Raw genomic sequence first — 17,959 nt, forward strand, 5'->3', positions numbered from 1 at the left:
GCATAAATAATATGTTTTAAATTTGAATACTGTTATGCATTTTAAAATATCTCTTTGCAGTTTAAAGTTTATTAAAATGTGTATTTTCCATTAAACAACTTACACTCATCTGTTTATATGTTGTCTTTCACTTTTAAAGCTAACATATGCATAAACATTATAGAGCTTTTTACTTAAAGTGTTCACATACCTCTGTTATGCATATATGTGAGTTATGTGCTAAAAAAATCAAAGTTCAATTCATTCAACTTCTGCTTTATTCAAAATTAGAAGCATCACACAATTTAATAAAACCTGTAGAACTACAATATGTTTGTTAGAACCATGAGTACAAATTAAAATAGATTTACTATGCAGGTACTGTATGAGAGCTTTGTAAAGATTTAAGTGGTTAACATGGTGCATTTTCATCTCTGGTAAGCGAAACAATGTGGTTGCCTTTTTTCCCCTGTTGACTCTTGGTTTTCATCCAGAGTAGATATAAGACACTAACAACATAACTGTCTGAAAAATCATGTCCATCATGAAATAAAACAACAACAACAACAACAGTAAATACAATACAGATTGTACATCACAATCCAGAGCATTATTGCATCAACACATCCACCTAGCATGGATCAGAAGATCTAATAAGTCACAAAAAATCGGAGAAGTCTTAAAAATAAAAGAACATCTGTTCTCAATTTAATTTTATAAGGCAGGATACACTGGTTTTAACAGTCACGTTTGTCTGTCTATACTTTGATAGTATTGATAGTATTTGATAATAGTGATCAAAGCATCTACAGCAGTGTTTATAACAAAACAGAACAGTATTCATATCACCTTTGTCAGAAAAAAAAAATCCGGATGCACAAATATCATCTTTTATCAGTGATCTGACAGAGTGCCATTTGTTAACTTTCTCATTACAAGTATTTATCCAAACTCTCAAGAGCTTCCTTTTTTGTGTACTTTCTCCATTCATCTGGAATCTCACCATGTCCCTGGAATGTCTTATTGTAGTTTGTTTCCAGATCTTTCTGAAATCTGCACACAAACCACTTCCAGTACGGCAGCTCAGAGTGATCAGGGGTGATGCTCCAGTTAGCATATTCAGGACCTCCTTTTCTGTATTCTTTCCAGAGGACTTCATCATCAGAGGAATTTGGGTAAAAAGATTGATCACTCCCCACTGCTGTTGTACAGATGTTAACAGACAGGTTTGTTGTTCCTCTGTAAAACCACCCATTCAGTCCAACATTGCGGTGGAAAGGAACACAGTGATCTCCAAGATGGTCTTCCATTGTGTTGGTGCAGATGGCTTTACAGAAAGGACACTGAACCCAGCAGCACTGACAGAAGTGCTCAATTAAGATTTCATCTGGTCTTTTCCTGCTCTTTTCCATTTTTATGTCATTAAATTTTTTAAAACAATTCTGTAGGTTTGTCATCCTCTCCTCTAGACTGTCACTCAAAACATTCTCAAGAAAATCCACATCTTTAATTTCACTGAGATCCACACATGAGTTTCCTGTGAGTTGCAGCTCATCTCTCAGGGTTTTGGTGAAGCATCTGAACCACATGCAACCATCCCCATTCTGACTTTTGGCCTCCACTGTAGCCGCCTTTACTGCATTACTTACAATCTGCCCTTTCTGTTTCAGATTACCTTTGAAAATATTTAGGATCTGTTTGTTCTGCTCAGTGAAGTATCTGTCCACTTCATTCTTTATGAATAGTTTGAAGTGTTCTCTGGGATTATGAATGTATTGTCTGTATTGGTCAAAGTCTTCCTTTTCTGCAAGGAATCTCAGAATGTGTTTCTCCAGATTTGGTCTGTTCTCACGTAATGCTTGTATGTCAGACCTCATCTGTGTTGCCAAACCAATAGCAGTTTCATTGTAAACAGCTTGTAGAATAGATGGTTCAAGTTTGCTGCAAATGAATTCACTCAGAATGGTTGTTGTTGTTGCTCCTTTGTAGTAGTTCTTGAAGATGTTCCAATATTGAGTTTTCTGCTTATCAAGATAAAGTCTTGGGTCATTTGCTTCTCTGAATTCTTTGTGGAGTTCAGTAAATGTCAGTCTTGCAATCTCACACACGTGGAGACTCAGATCTATGGTAAACTCCTTTTTCAGTTTGTATTTTTGGCTTACAGATTTATGTTTCTGTACTGATTTTTTAACACAATCTGTAATTTCCTGAACAAAACTTTCATTGTAGCCTTGTGTTCCAACTGGTGACTTCTTCATTTTCATTTCAGTTTCCCGAATAATTTTATGAGTCAGATCCCGTATTGAGTAATAAAGCTCAGCATTTAAATCCATGTTCTCCGGTGGCTTTTGAGTCCCTCTTAAATATTCTATGAATCGACTGAATATCCCACTCTTGGTTTTCTTCGAGCTCTCTGTAGTTTCTGCTGAAGATGCTGTTTCATCAGAGCGCTCCAGATGCTTCTTTAGTATTATGTAGTCACAATAATCACTCCGGCAGGCTATCCGTTTAAAATCTTTTTGTTTTAAGCATTCATTTACAAGAGTCAGTTCATGGTTTTCAGATAATATCTGTGTCACATCCTCCCAAAAGTTAATGTCTTTCAGTGGAGGAATATCTTTGGTCATTTCAGTGACCCATTTACTCCACATTGTGTCAAACTCTTCCTTAAGCATATGTTCATCTGTTACTGTATTTCTCAGGCTCAAAGCTAGTTCTTTGCTCCTACTGAAAAGCTTGTTTTCATACTCTGTCCTTCTTTGATCCAGCTGCTCCCTAGCTTTTTTCTGTTCAATTGCTTCATCCAACTTTCGTTTTGTTCCCTTCACAAGGTCATCATGAAGATCTTTGATTCTGGTTTCAAATCTTCCACGCCATTGACACAGAATGTCTTTGTCTTTATCCTCCTCAAAGTAAGACATCATTGATTTTTCTACTTGCTCTTTTGTCATCCTCATGTCAGCCAACAAGTCATTTTCCTGAACCTTAATGTTTGCATTGTTAATTCTGTTGAAGAATTTTTCTTCAGTGCTGATCATGGCGCTTCTGAGGCTCCACGTCCAGTCGCTGTACATAGTTTCCAGTTTTCTGTATACTGCAATCTCAAGTGTGTTTTTGAAGCTGAACACAAAGTTTTCATTTAGTAGTGCATTCCACAGATCATTGATACGCATTCTGAACTGCGACAGTGTAATACCATTGGAGTTAGAAGCTTTTGAGAGAACAGTTTCCTTCAGCTCCTGAATATTTCTGCTGTAGTCGGGGTTTGGTGGTGCCATTGGTGGGCTGCCTTCCCAGAGCTGTGAAAAATACTTTACATCATTTTGAATGTCAAATGCAATGACGTCACTGAAAAACTCTGTATCACAGTCTTCCTCTTTAGCAGCAAGTTTCGTCATCTCATCCAGTTTCTCCTGCAGTCGTCTCCTTCCCTCCATGTTTTTCTCTCCAGCTGTAACATCTGAGACATTCTGATGCACAAACATGCAGCTTGGATTCAGTCTGATCTTCTTCATCCTCATGAAGGCCTGAACAACAATCTGAAGAATGTCCTGCATCTCAGCTGTGTTTTCTCCAAAGATGTTGATTAATGTCATATTTCCAAGACCAACAACAAATGTGGCCATTTCATTGTCGTGATTTCTTGTTGACCTTCCAGCCAATTCTAGGGCACGAAGTCCCTCAGTATCAACGACCAGAATGTAGTCAAACTTTAGCTGTGTTTTCATTTCCTCTGACACCTTGACCAGTTGCATGAAGGCTCCTCTGGTGCATCTGCCAGCACTGACGGCAAACTGAAGTCCAAACATGGCGTTCAACATAGTGGATTTCCCAGAGCTCTGAATCCCTAAAACTGACAACACATAGACTCTCTTATTTCCCAGTTTCTGGATGAGTGCATCAAGAACAGCAGTAACCCAAATCAAAGGAACATGTGCAGCATCTCCATCCATCAGCTCCAATGGAAATCCAGAAATCATCATCTCTGCTGCAAGACTCGGAAGAGAGGAGTAGTGAAACTTCAGGTCTTTTTTGTTTCTCTTGACAGATGAACATGATTCATATATCTGACTGATCTCTCTCAGTATGTGCTCCAAGCCAAAGGTTGCAGCTTGAAGTTTCTCAGATACTCTCTCAAGTTCTACTTGTGCTGCTGTCATTTGCTGTGATTTATCATGTTTCTTTTTAAGATTTAGGACTATTGACCATTTTTCATTATACTCATGAAGAAGGGCTGAAAGATTTTCAGTAGTGAAATTGTCTAGCAGGATGCCCAGCCATTTCAGAAAATATGCCACCTCATCTCCTAGGAATGAATTCAGTTTTTGAATAAAGATTTTGATAAAATGACTTAGGTCAGAGGTTTGCTGCAGTTCACGGATTTTCTGCATTTCTGATTTTTTAGAACTTTTGTTCTTTTCAATGTTGCTTCCTTTATGTAGCTCTCCTAATGTTGGTCGATAAAGTTCCTTATTTTTCTGACACCACTGATGCCACAGCATTCCCTGACATGGCAGGAATGATTCCTTAATTTCAGTCAGATCTTTATTCTCCAGTAAATTTATCATCTGCTGTGCTGCCTCTTTTCCTTTCCTGCAGTCATCATCATTGACCTCATCAACTCTGATATCGTTGTTTTTGGGTACATTTTCAAGCTTAAAGAAGGAACATGATTCAGTAGATAAAAGCACATTATTAATCGCTTTTCTGATTTCTTCAAATACAACTGACTGATTTCTGCCTTTCAAACCAATTTTGTATTTCCCTTTCCGCATTTCTGTGAGAGCTGAATCATTCTCAGTAAGAAGGCAGATGAATGGCTTTGAGTCCTCGTAGAAGGTTTGGATCTTGGTCATGCTTTTATCTTTCTTGTCAAGTTGTGGTAAAATAGCAACATTTACAGAGGCCATTTCAGTGAGGATATCCAGCTGTGTTTCATGGGCTCCTGCATCACCATGGAGGTTACAGAATGCAACACAATGAGTAAATCTGTCTGTTTTCTCTCCAGAAGGGCAGTACCAGGCGATCTCCACCACTCCATCCATCAGCACTCTGGTTCTGCTGCTGCCTGGGCAGTTCCTGTGGAAGAACGTGTTGTGTTTCTCATTGATCAGGCTGTTCATTAGTTGAGACTTGGATGAAGATGCAGGACCAAACCTGAAGAAAGCCACCATTGGGGTTTCTGCCTTGTAGACTGGCTGGAATTTGCTATAGATTTTACCTGTATCATCAGTTGTCTTCCAGCTTTTGTTGATTTGTCTAAATGTCCAGAGTGGGAACTCAATCTGTTGTGTGAATGGATTGGGTACAAGCAGGGGAAGAGCAAACTGACACTGTGAGAGTTTAGTTACCATGAGCTGCTTTAGGAAACTATCTGCACAATAAAACACAGCCATCTGAACATCCATTAAGTGGACTGCATCTGTTTCATCAGAGGGTTTAGCAGTTTCTCCAAAAATATTATCAAAGGCATCGCCATTATCTTCAGATAAGCCATTGCTACTTTGTCGTGCGTGATGTTGTTCATTATTCTCCATAATCTGAAGGGATCTTGCTCTGTAGTCCATCATCATCAACTTCTGTAGAAAAACTGAAGCCAGCTCCTCTTCTGCACAAGACTCTTGGGACTGTGATTGTACAACTGGCTTAAGGAAATCTACAGTTCTCAGTTTGCCTTTAAGATGAAGCCTATCAATGAGTTGCTCTGCACCTAGCTGAAAAATACAGTACCATAAAATAGTATAGTTGAAATTAATGTTAATTTGTACACTTTTCATAATTTATTACATTAAAATCATTTGACAAATTAATATGCTTCCTGATCACATTGTTTACATGTATCTGTATGTAACATTTGAAGGTATAAAAACATAGCCTATATTTGTACACTTGGACAGACAGCATCAAAAACATAAACACTGTTACCTGTTTACAACTGTAGAAACATAAAATGTATTTTATCATAAATATATTTGTGGCTTAACTTACTGTTACTGTTACTATGTTTTAATAATATTTTAAATCCCTTAACCCTTTACCCACAACCAACAACTTTTAAAAAACATTAAAAAAAATGTAACAAGCAGATAAATGTAGAGCGACACTTATTTTAGATACAATATAGGCCTACTATCCACCTTTTTCTTATGGCCCATGGTGCTTTGTATGAATTATGGAAGTAAGCAAGCATTAAACTGTAAGATAAATCAGTGAAACGTCCACTCTTTAAATGCATTTTCTAGTATTTTCTACTCTTCAACCACTGATCACTAAAATAAAATGTAAAAGTGTGAATGCATTAACAAATTACTTTCAACAAATTATGAATAACCCCAGAAGCTTTTATAAATATTGTTTCAATATTTATAGCAATACTTTGGACGTGTTAATTGGGCTATCACTGCAGTACAGTGACAGTTGTGTACCCACGGGAGGCCTAATGTTAGGCTACTCTTCTAATGTCCTAGACCTCATAGCCAGGAAAGCATCATAACATAATCCCATTCATTATAAATATAATATAATCAAGTCAATCAATTACATTATTTAATAGATATTCAATATGTACTTTGTTTTTACAAACATGTTTTACAGGTTTATACACAAATTATGTATTTTAGATACTATGCAAATTTTAGAAGTCTATGCAAACATAGACCAATATGAATAATGGTCTGAAAAATAAGCCTGTTAATTATGCATATACGTTCTTACCTTTTGTTTGTCTCCTTTATCCGTTTGAACCAGGCTCCCTAGAGTCTGTGCATTAGTGTCACCGATGCTTACTGTTTCTGCACCTTGATTTTATGGAAACACAGGGAAAGATTTATTAGTGGACATTTTAAGAAAATTTAAATGTGTGCAGATTCTTTTAAAGTAGGCTAATTCAAAAACAACCCATGTGACTAACATTTATCAATTCACTAACAAATGCCATATTAAAGTGGTCATAGACAATACTGTACATTCAATAATGACAAATGTGTTTTCAATATCATTAGGATATATAATAAATTAAAGTGATGATCTTTAAGTATTTTTGGAGATTTTTACAGACTGACTAAAATGGATGAAAATCAATTAAAACTAATTTTATCCACTTTTTATTACCACAAGTCAATCTAATATTTATTCTATGAGACCCTGAAGCAGGGATGAGCAACTCTGCCATTTTTCAGAATCAACATCTGATTTAGCTATCATTTCTTACTGTGATGTCTGTAAGTTTTGTTTTGTGTATTTAAGGCATGTGTCAAACACAGTTCCTGGAAGGCCACAGCCCTGCTGGTGGTGCGTTCCAATCAGGATATATCGCCCTCTGAAGGGCACTTTGGAGTGAAAACAATCATGGCCTCCATACTGAAGTGTCGTTCCAAACCGAAGGAACAAAGGGTCCTTCAGAATGAAGAATTTGATGGACACTTCAGGCCCCCATGACCATTTGCGCAGATACTGTATGGGCTGAAGGGCTCATCCCTATGCCCTAATCCCTTCAAAGGGTGAAGGGATTAGGGCATAGGGATGAGCCCTTCAGAATGGAACGCAGGGAAATTTTAGCTTAATTAAACACACACCTGATCTAGCTAATCAGGTCCTTCGGACTTATTTGAAAACTATATGGTTTGTGTGTTAGAGCAGGGTTGGAAATAAACTCTGCAGGGCTGCGGCACTCCAGGAACTGAGTTTGACACCCCTGATTTAGGGTTTGTGAAATTTAAATCCGCATCTTCATTGCTGACAGTTTGTTGAGAGACACAGGCAACATTTTTTGAGTGTTTTGTAATGCATGATGTTAATACATGATTTTTTTAAAACAATATATGAAAAGTGAGCAGCGGCTCCCCGTAAAACAATGTCTGTGTGAACCACACTTACGAATACCTACAAATACTAATGAGACCATGTTAAATTTAAAAATGTATAGAGGCAAAATTCCATAAACAACTTCCATAATATGTATAATATTTGAATGTTTTTTAATCTTGAATTAAAATGTTACATTGTAGCTGTGGTAAATGTAAGCCAAAAGTGAACATAGAAGCTTTGTTACCACTTTGATATTCACTGTTTTGCAGGTCTGGTGATGAGCTGTACATCTCTCTGGTGTAGCACTGCTGATTATTGTCAGTGAACAGACGCTTGATTCTATCAATCAGTTCTCTCATCTCTGATTGGTTGTTCATGATCTTGCTGCAGGTATGATATCTTTCTTCACATTTCTTCACCAGCTGTTCCAGAATGGAGTTGTTCTTAAGGTCATCGATTATAGTATCACATTCTTCCTCTCTCTCATAGGTGAAGACAATAATCACAAATGAAAGAACTCGATCACCAAATATTCTCTGTAGCCATTCAATACCCATCTGATCAGCATCTGTTAACTGACCCAATTGCACAACAAAGATGAAGGCATGGATTTCATTTTCATTCATTAGTTGACCAATAACATGATTGACAGGTTTGAAATCAGCCTCATGTGAGCCAATCATGTTGATCACAGAGACACAATGTTCTGATATCTTCCTCTCTTGAATGATCATTGGAAGTTCTGCATTTTGTTTATCTCCAAGTAGAATATTGCCACATCCAAACTCGACAGCATCAGAGCTTCCAAACACTGCAATGGTCAAATCAGGATCACCGTGATCTAGAATAAACAACACAGAACTGTTCTCAAACTCAGAGAATATAAGAACACACCACAATGTACAGTATGTTAATGAAATAGTGCTTGTTGCTGACAAAGAGTTCTGCCATGACAGCTCTCAAATTTGTGCATATGCATGGAAATGTTAATGAATAAATCTGCTGTCTGGGTTGCTGCAATATAGACCCAAACCTGAATGCACGCTGCAACTGTCTGAGTATTTGAATGTTAAGCAGGAAGCTCATTGGCTGCTGTTGCAACTAGAACCAATGGGCTGTGCAATGTGAATAATGTAATTTCATCAGATTAAATCAGTTTATCAGTTAAAATTGAACTGCACCATCTAGAGTTTTGTGACAGAACTTTGTACTAATTGCATTTCTTACCCATGTTGTTGTGAGATGAATCATTAAAGCCTGAGGACACATGTGCTTCAATGTTTGCATTACCACCAGGTTTTGGGTTACTCCCTTCTTCTACTGGTTTCACATTATCCTGGAGAGATAAAAAGAAATTATCTGTCTCATTACCATTTTTTTAGAGGTATGTTTAATTGTGCAAGTGTAAAAATGTGCATAGATCTTTGAAGTAAAATGACATCTAAACATCACACAGTGGTTATTCTGCATCTCTGCTTGTTACTACCAAGGCAAAATAGGTGAAATAGAACCTTTAAATTAGAAGGACACTTTCTAAAACATACATTGGGCCATGTAGCATATGTAAAGTGAGGCACACTCTTAAAGTGCCCCTATTATGCCTTTTCAAATATGATATTTCATGTAGTGTGTCATGTAGCTGTATGTGAACATAAACTATCTGCAAAGTTGTGACGCCGACAGTGCACGATAAATGAAGTTTTTGTCTATCAAAAAAAAAGAGTCGGCTCACATTCGCCTAAACGAGTCGTCAGCAATTCGAATCTTTTTCTGTTACGGCCACACGTCACGAACTACACATTTGCGTAATGTCCGCCCACGTTCTATGTCGCGAACAACTTGCCCGCCCACAAACAGTACAATTTTCACGTGGATTACATCATGTCAAGAAGACGCTGTATCCTGCGCTGTGAGAGTAAATTTGTTTTATATGCCCCTCCGAAAGAGTAATCTTTGGTTAACATTCATTTTTTCAACAACACCACCTCAGCAGTACAATTCCAATCTTGTGTTGTGTTCACGTTATTTTACTGATGACTGCTTTTCCAATCTTGGGGAGTAACGTTACAACGCGGGATTCACCAAACGCTTGGTTTTAAAAAATGGATCAGTGCCCAGTTTATTTGGACCGGCTTGCTCCTCTGAACTTCTACCTGTAAGTATGATTAATAATTGATGATTGTATTTTCTAGCGATCGTTCAAAATATGTCTTTGTGTACGTTATGGTGTGTAACAACCCCGCTCATGTCTTGGTAACCGGCTAACTTGCGTTTCTGTAGTTCTATTGTTCAGCTTTGAGTGCAATGTAGTCTAAAAATTGTGATTGATGCAGCTTGACTGTCTGTCTGCCTTATTAGTTTAAGTAATGATAATGATAAACGATGGCTTAAAGCAGTGTTATGCATTATACAATGTTGAAGTTCACAACGTAGACGTGTGCCCGGTTCGCTTACAAAAGCAAATTGCAAGCACTTTTAACAGGTAACATATGACACCCACTGAGAAACGTCCTGCTCCAGTCGTGCTTTCGAAACAGTTTCTTGTCTTTGTGCCACTTCAACCGTTTCATCGTCAGACTCCGGCTCGAATTGATAGGGTAAAATCGAGGCCATCTTTTCTATGCATTAACAGGTCTCCACAGCTGTCATTCAGTTATGCCAATGGGCGTTTCGTTTTTGCGCTGTAGCGGTAGACCAATCATGCAGGACTGCACCATCTGACCAATCACAGCAGTGAGGGCTCACAGAAAGGAGGGGTTTAGAGAGACTGATTCTTCGAACTGCTTCACACGAGTCGTTTACGAATCATTTAGAAACGGGGTCAAATTAAATCTAATTTTGGAGAAAACTAAAGTGTTTTTTGAACTTGTATACATGTAAACCTGTTTTAAGAGACTAAAACAACAATATTAACTACCTTTAAAATGGCATAATAGGGGCACTTTAAAAATAAAGGTTCTTTATTGGCAGGTTCCATGAAGAATCTTTAACATTCATTGAAACTTTCAATTCCACAAAAGGTTGTTAGTGGAAAAATGTTCTTTAGATTACTAAAGTGATCTTCACACTGAGAAAAGTAATGGTTATTTTAAGAGCTGTTCACTAAAAGGTTCTTTGAGAAACCCAACATAGTTCTTCTATGGGACTACTTTAAATCCTTTTTTTTTTTAATTGTATTATCACATGTACCTTGTATTCTTCATGTGATTTATTTGAGGTTCCAAGAGTCTTTCCACCAAGGTCTTGATCAAGTGATGTGAAAGGAGTTGAAGTTGGTTGCATCTGAAATTCTATTTTTGAGTCTGTCACAAATTGGTCATAATTATCTTTCTTTAGGTTTTCTGTATATTTTTCATCATGTTTCACTGGAGGATTGTCCATCATGGTATCTGGGTTTTGATGTGCCACTGGAGGAGCAGCCACAACATCATCTGCTTCTTGATCTGTTACATAAGGATTGTCCATGGGGTCATCTGTATTTTGATGTGCCACTGGAGAATTGACATCATTTGGATTTCTGTATGACACTGAAGAAATATCCATGACATCCCCTGAATCTCCATATGATTCTGGAGAGGTGTCCATGACATCATCATCTAATTGATCCATAATTATAAGACTGAAAAGAAAAATAAACATTACCCAGGTTTGGTGGGTCAGATAACCTCAGACAATACAGATTAAAAAGTATTTGCTCACTTTTAAACACTTGTGTAACACTTAAACATTACTTTCATTGTGTTAGATACAAAATATCAAACCAAGTGACATCTGAAATGTAAAATAAAAATATGAGATTTGAATGTTTTCATTAGTACATGGCAGGTAATGCTCAAGAAACCAAACAGCCTCAACTCCACCTCCTAATATGCAACTCCAAGATATATTTCATAGCTCTGACCCCCAGGAAATTTATCTAGTTTATTGACCAACTTTGCAAGCTTGGTTATTTTGTGAAATAAATAAAGATGAAATATAAAATTTTATGAAAGTGACATTGACAAAGAACAAAGAAAAAAAAATGTGGATGCACATGATTTAATGTAAATCAATTAATAAAATGATTAAGGACATGCATTGCGTCATTTATTGAAATATAATAAAGGTTTATATAATTCTTAATAATACAACTATCAAAATAGCACAAATATGTACACTATTAAAATAATTAAAATTAATAATAATAAATTTAAATCACCTGTTTATCTGATCAGCGACTGTAATCCTTCTTTGAACGTAAAAAGGATTTAAAATACTGAAACAGCTCAAACATTACAGACTGTGTATGAAGACGAGACAAGAGAATCTCAGACAACCTCATATCATAGACTTCACCCTCTGGCGCGGAACAACTACAAATGAAAATGTGAGCCACAGTGGAAATAGGTTTCTTGTTCAGACTAGTCACGTAATTTCTGGTAAAACGAAACCCCCTCGTTCCCTGATGGAGGGAATTGAGATGTTGTGTTGAATGTACGACATAGGCAGGGGCGGACTGGCCATCGGGAGAACCGGGACAATTCCCGGTGGCCTGGCAGCCAATTTGGCCCGCTGCCATTTTTTTTATTTATATTTTATTTTCATATATAGCCTATGTATATTGTTGTTGTTGTTTCTGTTGCCTGCCGAATGTACTAAAGTGATTATTTCCAAATTCGCCATTCAATAATAATTCTCTAATAAATCGTAATCCGGATTGTCTTGACTGACAACGCAATTTGCCACGCGCACGCTCCGCCAAAAGAATGCAAGACTCCAGAATGGAGAGCCCAGGTGGAGCAGAGGGTCGAAACGGTCCTGTTCAGTACTTAATTTACAGGTCTGATACATCTGTAAATATAGTTTTGTTTTCTTAGTTAAGCATTAAACTGCTTGCAAATATTATCAATAGCAGCCAGTTTGCTGCAAAATTAACTAAATGGCATAATTTTGTAAAGAGTAGGAATTTAGCAGACAAATATTCACATTGTTTTATAACACGTTTAGAGGGAGCTAAGGCTAACAACAATACAACCCTTACAAAAATTAACCATGTTTTCACTAAAAACCAAAAACCATTGTTACTATAGTTAAACTATGGTAACCACAAATTAAAAAAGGTTTTACTACACTTTACGGTATTTGTAGTAAAACTCTGGTTATACAAATTGTAATCAAAATGCCAAAAAAACAAAAACAGACAAAAAAAAAACACAGTTACTGCTATACTTTCACCATAGGCCTAATTAAACCATGGTTAATTTTCCTAAGGACAAAACATGACCCATGATAATGCAAAAAAAAAAAAAATCAATATTAGGATTTTACTAAAGATATATTCAAGATGCAGGCTAGCTATTGTTGTAGGCCAACAGTTTTGACATTTAGGCAAGATAAAACAATAGCACATGGTCCTAATGTAATACTTACATTTTTATAAAAAGGTAAATGGAAGTTCAAGAGATAATCTTTAATTATTTTGCGTGGCACCAGCCAATGGATTATACTTTTTATGTGATAATAATAATGGCTTTACAAATATATATATATATATATATATATATATATATATATATATATATATATATATATATATATATATATATTGTCCATGGTTTCAGAATTTGTTGTGGGTTTTTGGGATGGCCTGGTGAGTGTGAGATCCGCCCCTGGACATAGGGTCGCTCTTGATTAAGAATCATTAACTTATACATTAATAATTAAAATCTCCAAAAGCAGAACAATAGAAAAAAATTTAATAATATTTCTTGTATTCATCAAACCTGAAGCCTGCACAAATACACAAATCTCAGCACTGGAAGCTGTGGAGAGAGAATAATTAGTTTTATTTATTTAGACCCGTTTTACACATTTCATACTCCTGTACTATAAATAAACCATTTACAAACTGACAAACCTAAAGTAGAAAAAATAAATTGCTGACAACATTGTATTGTAGAGACAAGTAATTCAGTTAATTTCAGAAATGTAACTAAAATGTAGGCAAGGCAAGGCAACCTTTTTTTTGTACTTTTTTTACAAAAAGTAAAAAGTTTATTACCTGTTAGAGATGAAGAGAAGGATCCAAGCATACAAGTAGATGTTTTATAGCCATTGTCCTGAAAATTGAAACTGATTTAAAAACGACTCCTGAGCAAAAAATGTAAGTAGAACTGTAAATATAATACGGGCTGTATGACACATGGTAAGAGGCTTTTACCATTTTAAAGCTATCTGGGCCATGCTAACTGTTACGGACAGCGTGACAAAGGAATAGGGGATCCAAGTGCAAACTTTATTTAATGAGGGTGGTCAAAACAGGCAGGGTCAAACATCACCAAACAACAATGTCCCAGGGCAAAACTAATCCAAACAACAGATGGTCAAGCAGCAAATGATCAGGAACCAGGGAACAATCCAAAGGCAAGGAAAACAGGAAACAAGGAAACACTTAGAAATGTCTGGTACAGCAAAACAAAGCTGAATCCGATACCACACCCTTTGGAAAAAAAAGTGTATTCAAGTGTGCTATTAGTATACTTCTTTTAAACTTAAAAATAGGAAAGTGTACTTACAGTCTAATTTTTTTTTACTTCTCAGACATGTGCTTTATATACTTCTAGAAAATATACTAAAATGAAATTTAAGTAAACACTGTAAAAAGATAACAGTGAAATTTACAGGAACTTACTGGCAGCGATTGGCAAGTAAGTTGCTGTAATATATTCCACAGTATGCTGACTGTAAGTTTAATCACAGCAACTTACTGTACAACGTTAGTGACACACTACAGCAAAAGATACTCGACACTACTAAAAATACTAGTGTTCTAATAATTTTGGCCACCAAAAAAAAAAAAAAAAAAAATCTTCATAAATTACAGATATCAATTAAGCTTATCTTTTGGTATCTTTTCTTCAAAGCATTTTAAGTAAAACAGCTATATATGTAACAAGTGCATACAGAAGACCTAAAATGGGATGCAATAATTCTGGCCTCAGCATGTGACGTTTAGCATGAATTCCTGTTTACGTGGCTTCAAACGGCTAATCCACAAATATACACAGACACACTTCCAGATTAATTTTTATACAGAAGTTAGTCCTTTATCAAAATAATGACGTTTAGCAGGGACGTGAACTCTTAACGACTAATGTGGATATCCGTTTTCAACTCTCTCGGACACTCTCAAATTGGACTCTCTCTCTCTCACGCTCTCTGAAAAACAAATGAAAACTGTAAATATAACAATAATGACAAAAAGTATGGAAAAATAATGAGCAACTTTACCTTTCCGAGATCAAATAAAAAAAAAAAAAAAAAAAACGTCCATTACGTGGGTTAATACAGCTGAGAGAAAAATACAGCTCAAAACTACTGTACTATGATTCACAGGAAAATATAATTTTACACAATTTCCCACGATTGTGATTTTACCCATGATGCTTTGCAGATTTACAGCAACATACTGTATACATATTCTACAGTTCTTTGACAGTATGGATTTGTTCATTTTACAATAATGCTGTGAAAACTACAGACATTTGTTACAGTTGACTTAAAAAAATGGAATAAAATATCGACCCACGAAAGAGGTAATAATGACTGTCAAGCTTTGGGGTGTTGATCAACTCCATCTACATTTTGATTATCATGAATAGTCTTTTTTTTAGCTTTTTGTTCAAATATTTATCTATGTTTTATTTATGAAACTTACCCACATTCAAGTGTTTATAAAAATAGAATGCATAAAGCTAGAATAAAATGTTTTTGTTTACAAGCAGATACCATTCTTTCTTTTGATGTTTTGTATGTTCAGATATTCATATAACAAAATATATACAAATTAATACCTAAAAGGGACACAGTCGTATACTTAAAGAATGTAAAGTTTAAAGGAAATGTAGACTTGCAGTATAAAACTACTAAACTAGTAGTTTACTGAGACTATACTATAACTAAAGTTAAAAAAGTGAAATAATGACCCCCCCCCCCCCCCCTTAAGTACCCCTGAGATTTTAAAATAAATATTTAAATTAATAAATATTACATTTGCATGTTGATGGCTCTCTGACATTGGTTAATGGTCATATGATGTGCAGGTAAACATAAAATATTTCTTCTTTTTTAGTAAGTAAATTATTTGATTGTTATTTCAAAATGATGTTTTTTATTTTTTTATTTAATGACCTGTTAGCCTTTCAGTAAACTCACAAACCCTCTGCAGTTCCTTTGCGTACCCCTTGATGTAATATAAGGAGTCGCTCTGCATGAAAGCAGAACTATGGCAGATTGGCTTTATACAAAGCACTAGACATGAACAAAACATAGACTTAGAAACATAATGTACATTTTTTTTTTCAGATTAAAGTTCAATAAATGTGTTTCTGATGAGAAGCAGAATAAAGGATGAAAGAAGATGATCTATGATGTTGTATTCTTAAAACAGCAAGTTGGATATCTGTGCAGTGACACTCAGACAACCTCTTTATAGCTATTCCATTGGAGACAGATCCGTTAAGTGTTCGCCATTGCCCTCTGCTGGACAATTATTAGTTAGATGTCATGTAATGCTTATGTGACCCTTTAAAAAGATTTATTTCTTTTTTTAAATAGAGATTTATACATCATCTGAAAGCTGAATAAATAAGGGCAATATCTGGCCAAGATGCAACTATTTGAAAATCTGAAATCTGAGGGTGCAAACAAATCAAACTACTGAGAAAGCCTTTAAAGTTGTCCATAAAGGTCTAAGCAATGCATATTATTAATAAAAAAATACATTTTGATATAAATACAGTAGGACATTTACATTTTCATTTACATTTATTCATTTAGCAGACGCTTTTATCCAAAGCGACTTACAATTGGGGAATACAACAAGTGATTCATCCTAAAGCCATTGTCCTGAAAATTGAAACTGATTTAAAAACGACTCCTGAGCAAAAAATGTAAGTAGAACTGTAAATATAATACGGGCTGTATGACACATGGTAAGAGGCTTTTACCATTTTAAAGCTATCTGGGCCATGCTAACTGTTACGGACAGCGTGACAAAGGAATAGGGGATCCAAGTGCAAACTTTATTTAATGAGGGTGGTCAAAACAGGCAGGGTCAAACATCACCAAACAACAATGTCCCAGGGCAAAACTAATCCAAACAACAGATGGTCAAAGCAGCAAACGATCAGGAACCAGGGAACAATCCAAAGGCAAGGAAAACAGGAAACAAGGAAACACTTAGAAATGTCTGGTACAGCAAAACAAAGCTGAATCCGATACCACACCCTTTGGAAAAAAAAAAAGTGTATTCAAGTGTGCTATTAGTATACTTCTTTTAAACTTAAAAATAGGAAAGTGTACTTACAGTCTAATTTTTTTTTTACTTCTCAGACATGTGCTTTATATACTTCTAGAAAATATACTAAAATGAAATTTAAGTAAACACTGTAAAAAGATAACAGTGAAATTTACAGGAACTTACTGGCAGCGATTGGCAAGTTGCTGTAATATATTCCACAGTATGCTGACTGTAAGTTTAATCACAGCAACTTACTGTACAACGTTAGTGACACACTACAGCAAAAGATACTCGATACTACTAAAAATACTAGTGTTCTAATAATTTTGGCCACCAAAAAAAAAAAAAAAAAAAAAAATCTTCATAAATTACAGATATCAATTAAGCTTATCTTTTGGTATCTTTTCTTCAAAGCATTTTAAGTAAAACAGCTATATATGTAACAAGTGCATACAGAAGACCTAAAATGGGATGCAATAATTCTGGCCTCAGCATGTGACGTTTAGCATTAATTCCTGTTTACGTGGCTTCAAACGGCTAATCCACAAACATACACAGACACACTTCCAGATTAATTTTTATACAGAAGTTAGTCCTTTATCAAAATAATGACGTTTAGCAGGGACGTGAACTCTTAACGACTAATGTGGATATCCGTTTTCAACTCTCTCGGACACTCTCAAATTGGACTCTCTCTCTCTCACGCTCTCTGAAAAACAAATGAAAACTGTAAATATAACAATAATGACAAAAAGTATGGAAAAATAATGAGCAACTTTACCTTTCCGAGATCAAATTAAAAAAAAAAAAAAAAAAAAAAAACGTCCATTACGTGGGTTAATACAGCTGAGAGAAAAATACAGCTCAAAACTACTGTACTATGATTCACAGGAA

General features: G+C 35.7%; 1 protein-coding gene across 2 annotated transcripts; it reads right to left on the minus strand.

The window, feature by feature from the left end:
- Positions 1–239: 239 nt before the first annotated feature.
- On the minus strand, positions 240–14,028 carry LOC141343982 (interferon-induced very large GTPase 1-like). Of its 2 annotated transcripts, XM_073848693.1 has the most exons (7): positions 13,826–14,028; positions 13,548–13,586; positions 10,975–11,404; positions 9,013–9,121; positions 8,030–8,626; positions 6,694–6,776; positions 240–5,693 (listed from the first exon to the last, which is right to left on the minus strand). In XM_073848693.1, the coding sequence occupies exons 3-7, from the start codon at positions 11,392–11,394 to the stop codon at positions 912–914; spliced, it is 5,991 nt and encodes a 1,996-aa protein (XP_073704794.1). In that variant the 5' UTR covers positions 11,395–11,404; positions 13,548–13,586; positions 13,826–14,028; the 3' UTR covers positions 240–911. The 2 variants fall into 2 exon arrangements, with proteins under 2 accessions (XP_073704794.1, XP_073704795.1); XM_073848694.1 differs by lacking the exons at positions 13,548–13,586; positions 13,826–14,028 and adding an exon at positions 11,984–12,912.
- Positions 14,029–17,959: the final 3,931 nt, after the last annotated feature.

This window comes from Garra rufa, chromosome 10 (assembly GCF_049309525.1).
Source record: "Garra rufa chromosome 10, GarRuf1.0, whole genome shotgun sequence".
In the NCBI taxonomy this organism is placed as follows: Eukaryota; Metazoa; Chordata; class Actinopteri; order Cypriniformes; family Cyprinidae; genus Garra; species Garra rufa.

Bases quoted from the DNA above. Each gene is read 5' to 3' on its own strand.
- LOC141343982 (XM_073848693.1), bottom strand. From the start codon at position 11,394: ATGGATCAATTAGATGATGATGTCATGGACACCTCTCCAGAATCATAT. The intron at 8,627-9,012 runs GTAAGAAATGCA...TGTTTATTCTAG, and splicing joins TTCATCTCACAACAACATGG to ATCACGGTGATCCTGATTTG. The intron at 5,694-6,693 runs GTAAGAACGTAT...TGTATTTTTCAG, and splicing joins ATAAAGGAGACAAACAAAAG to CTAGGTGCAGAGCAACTCAT.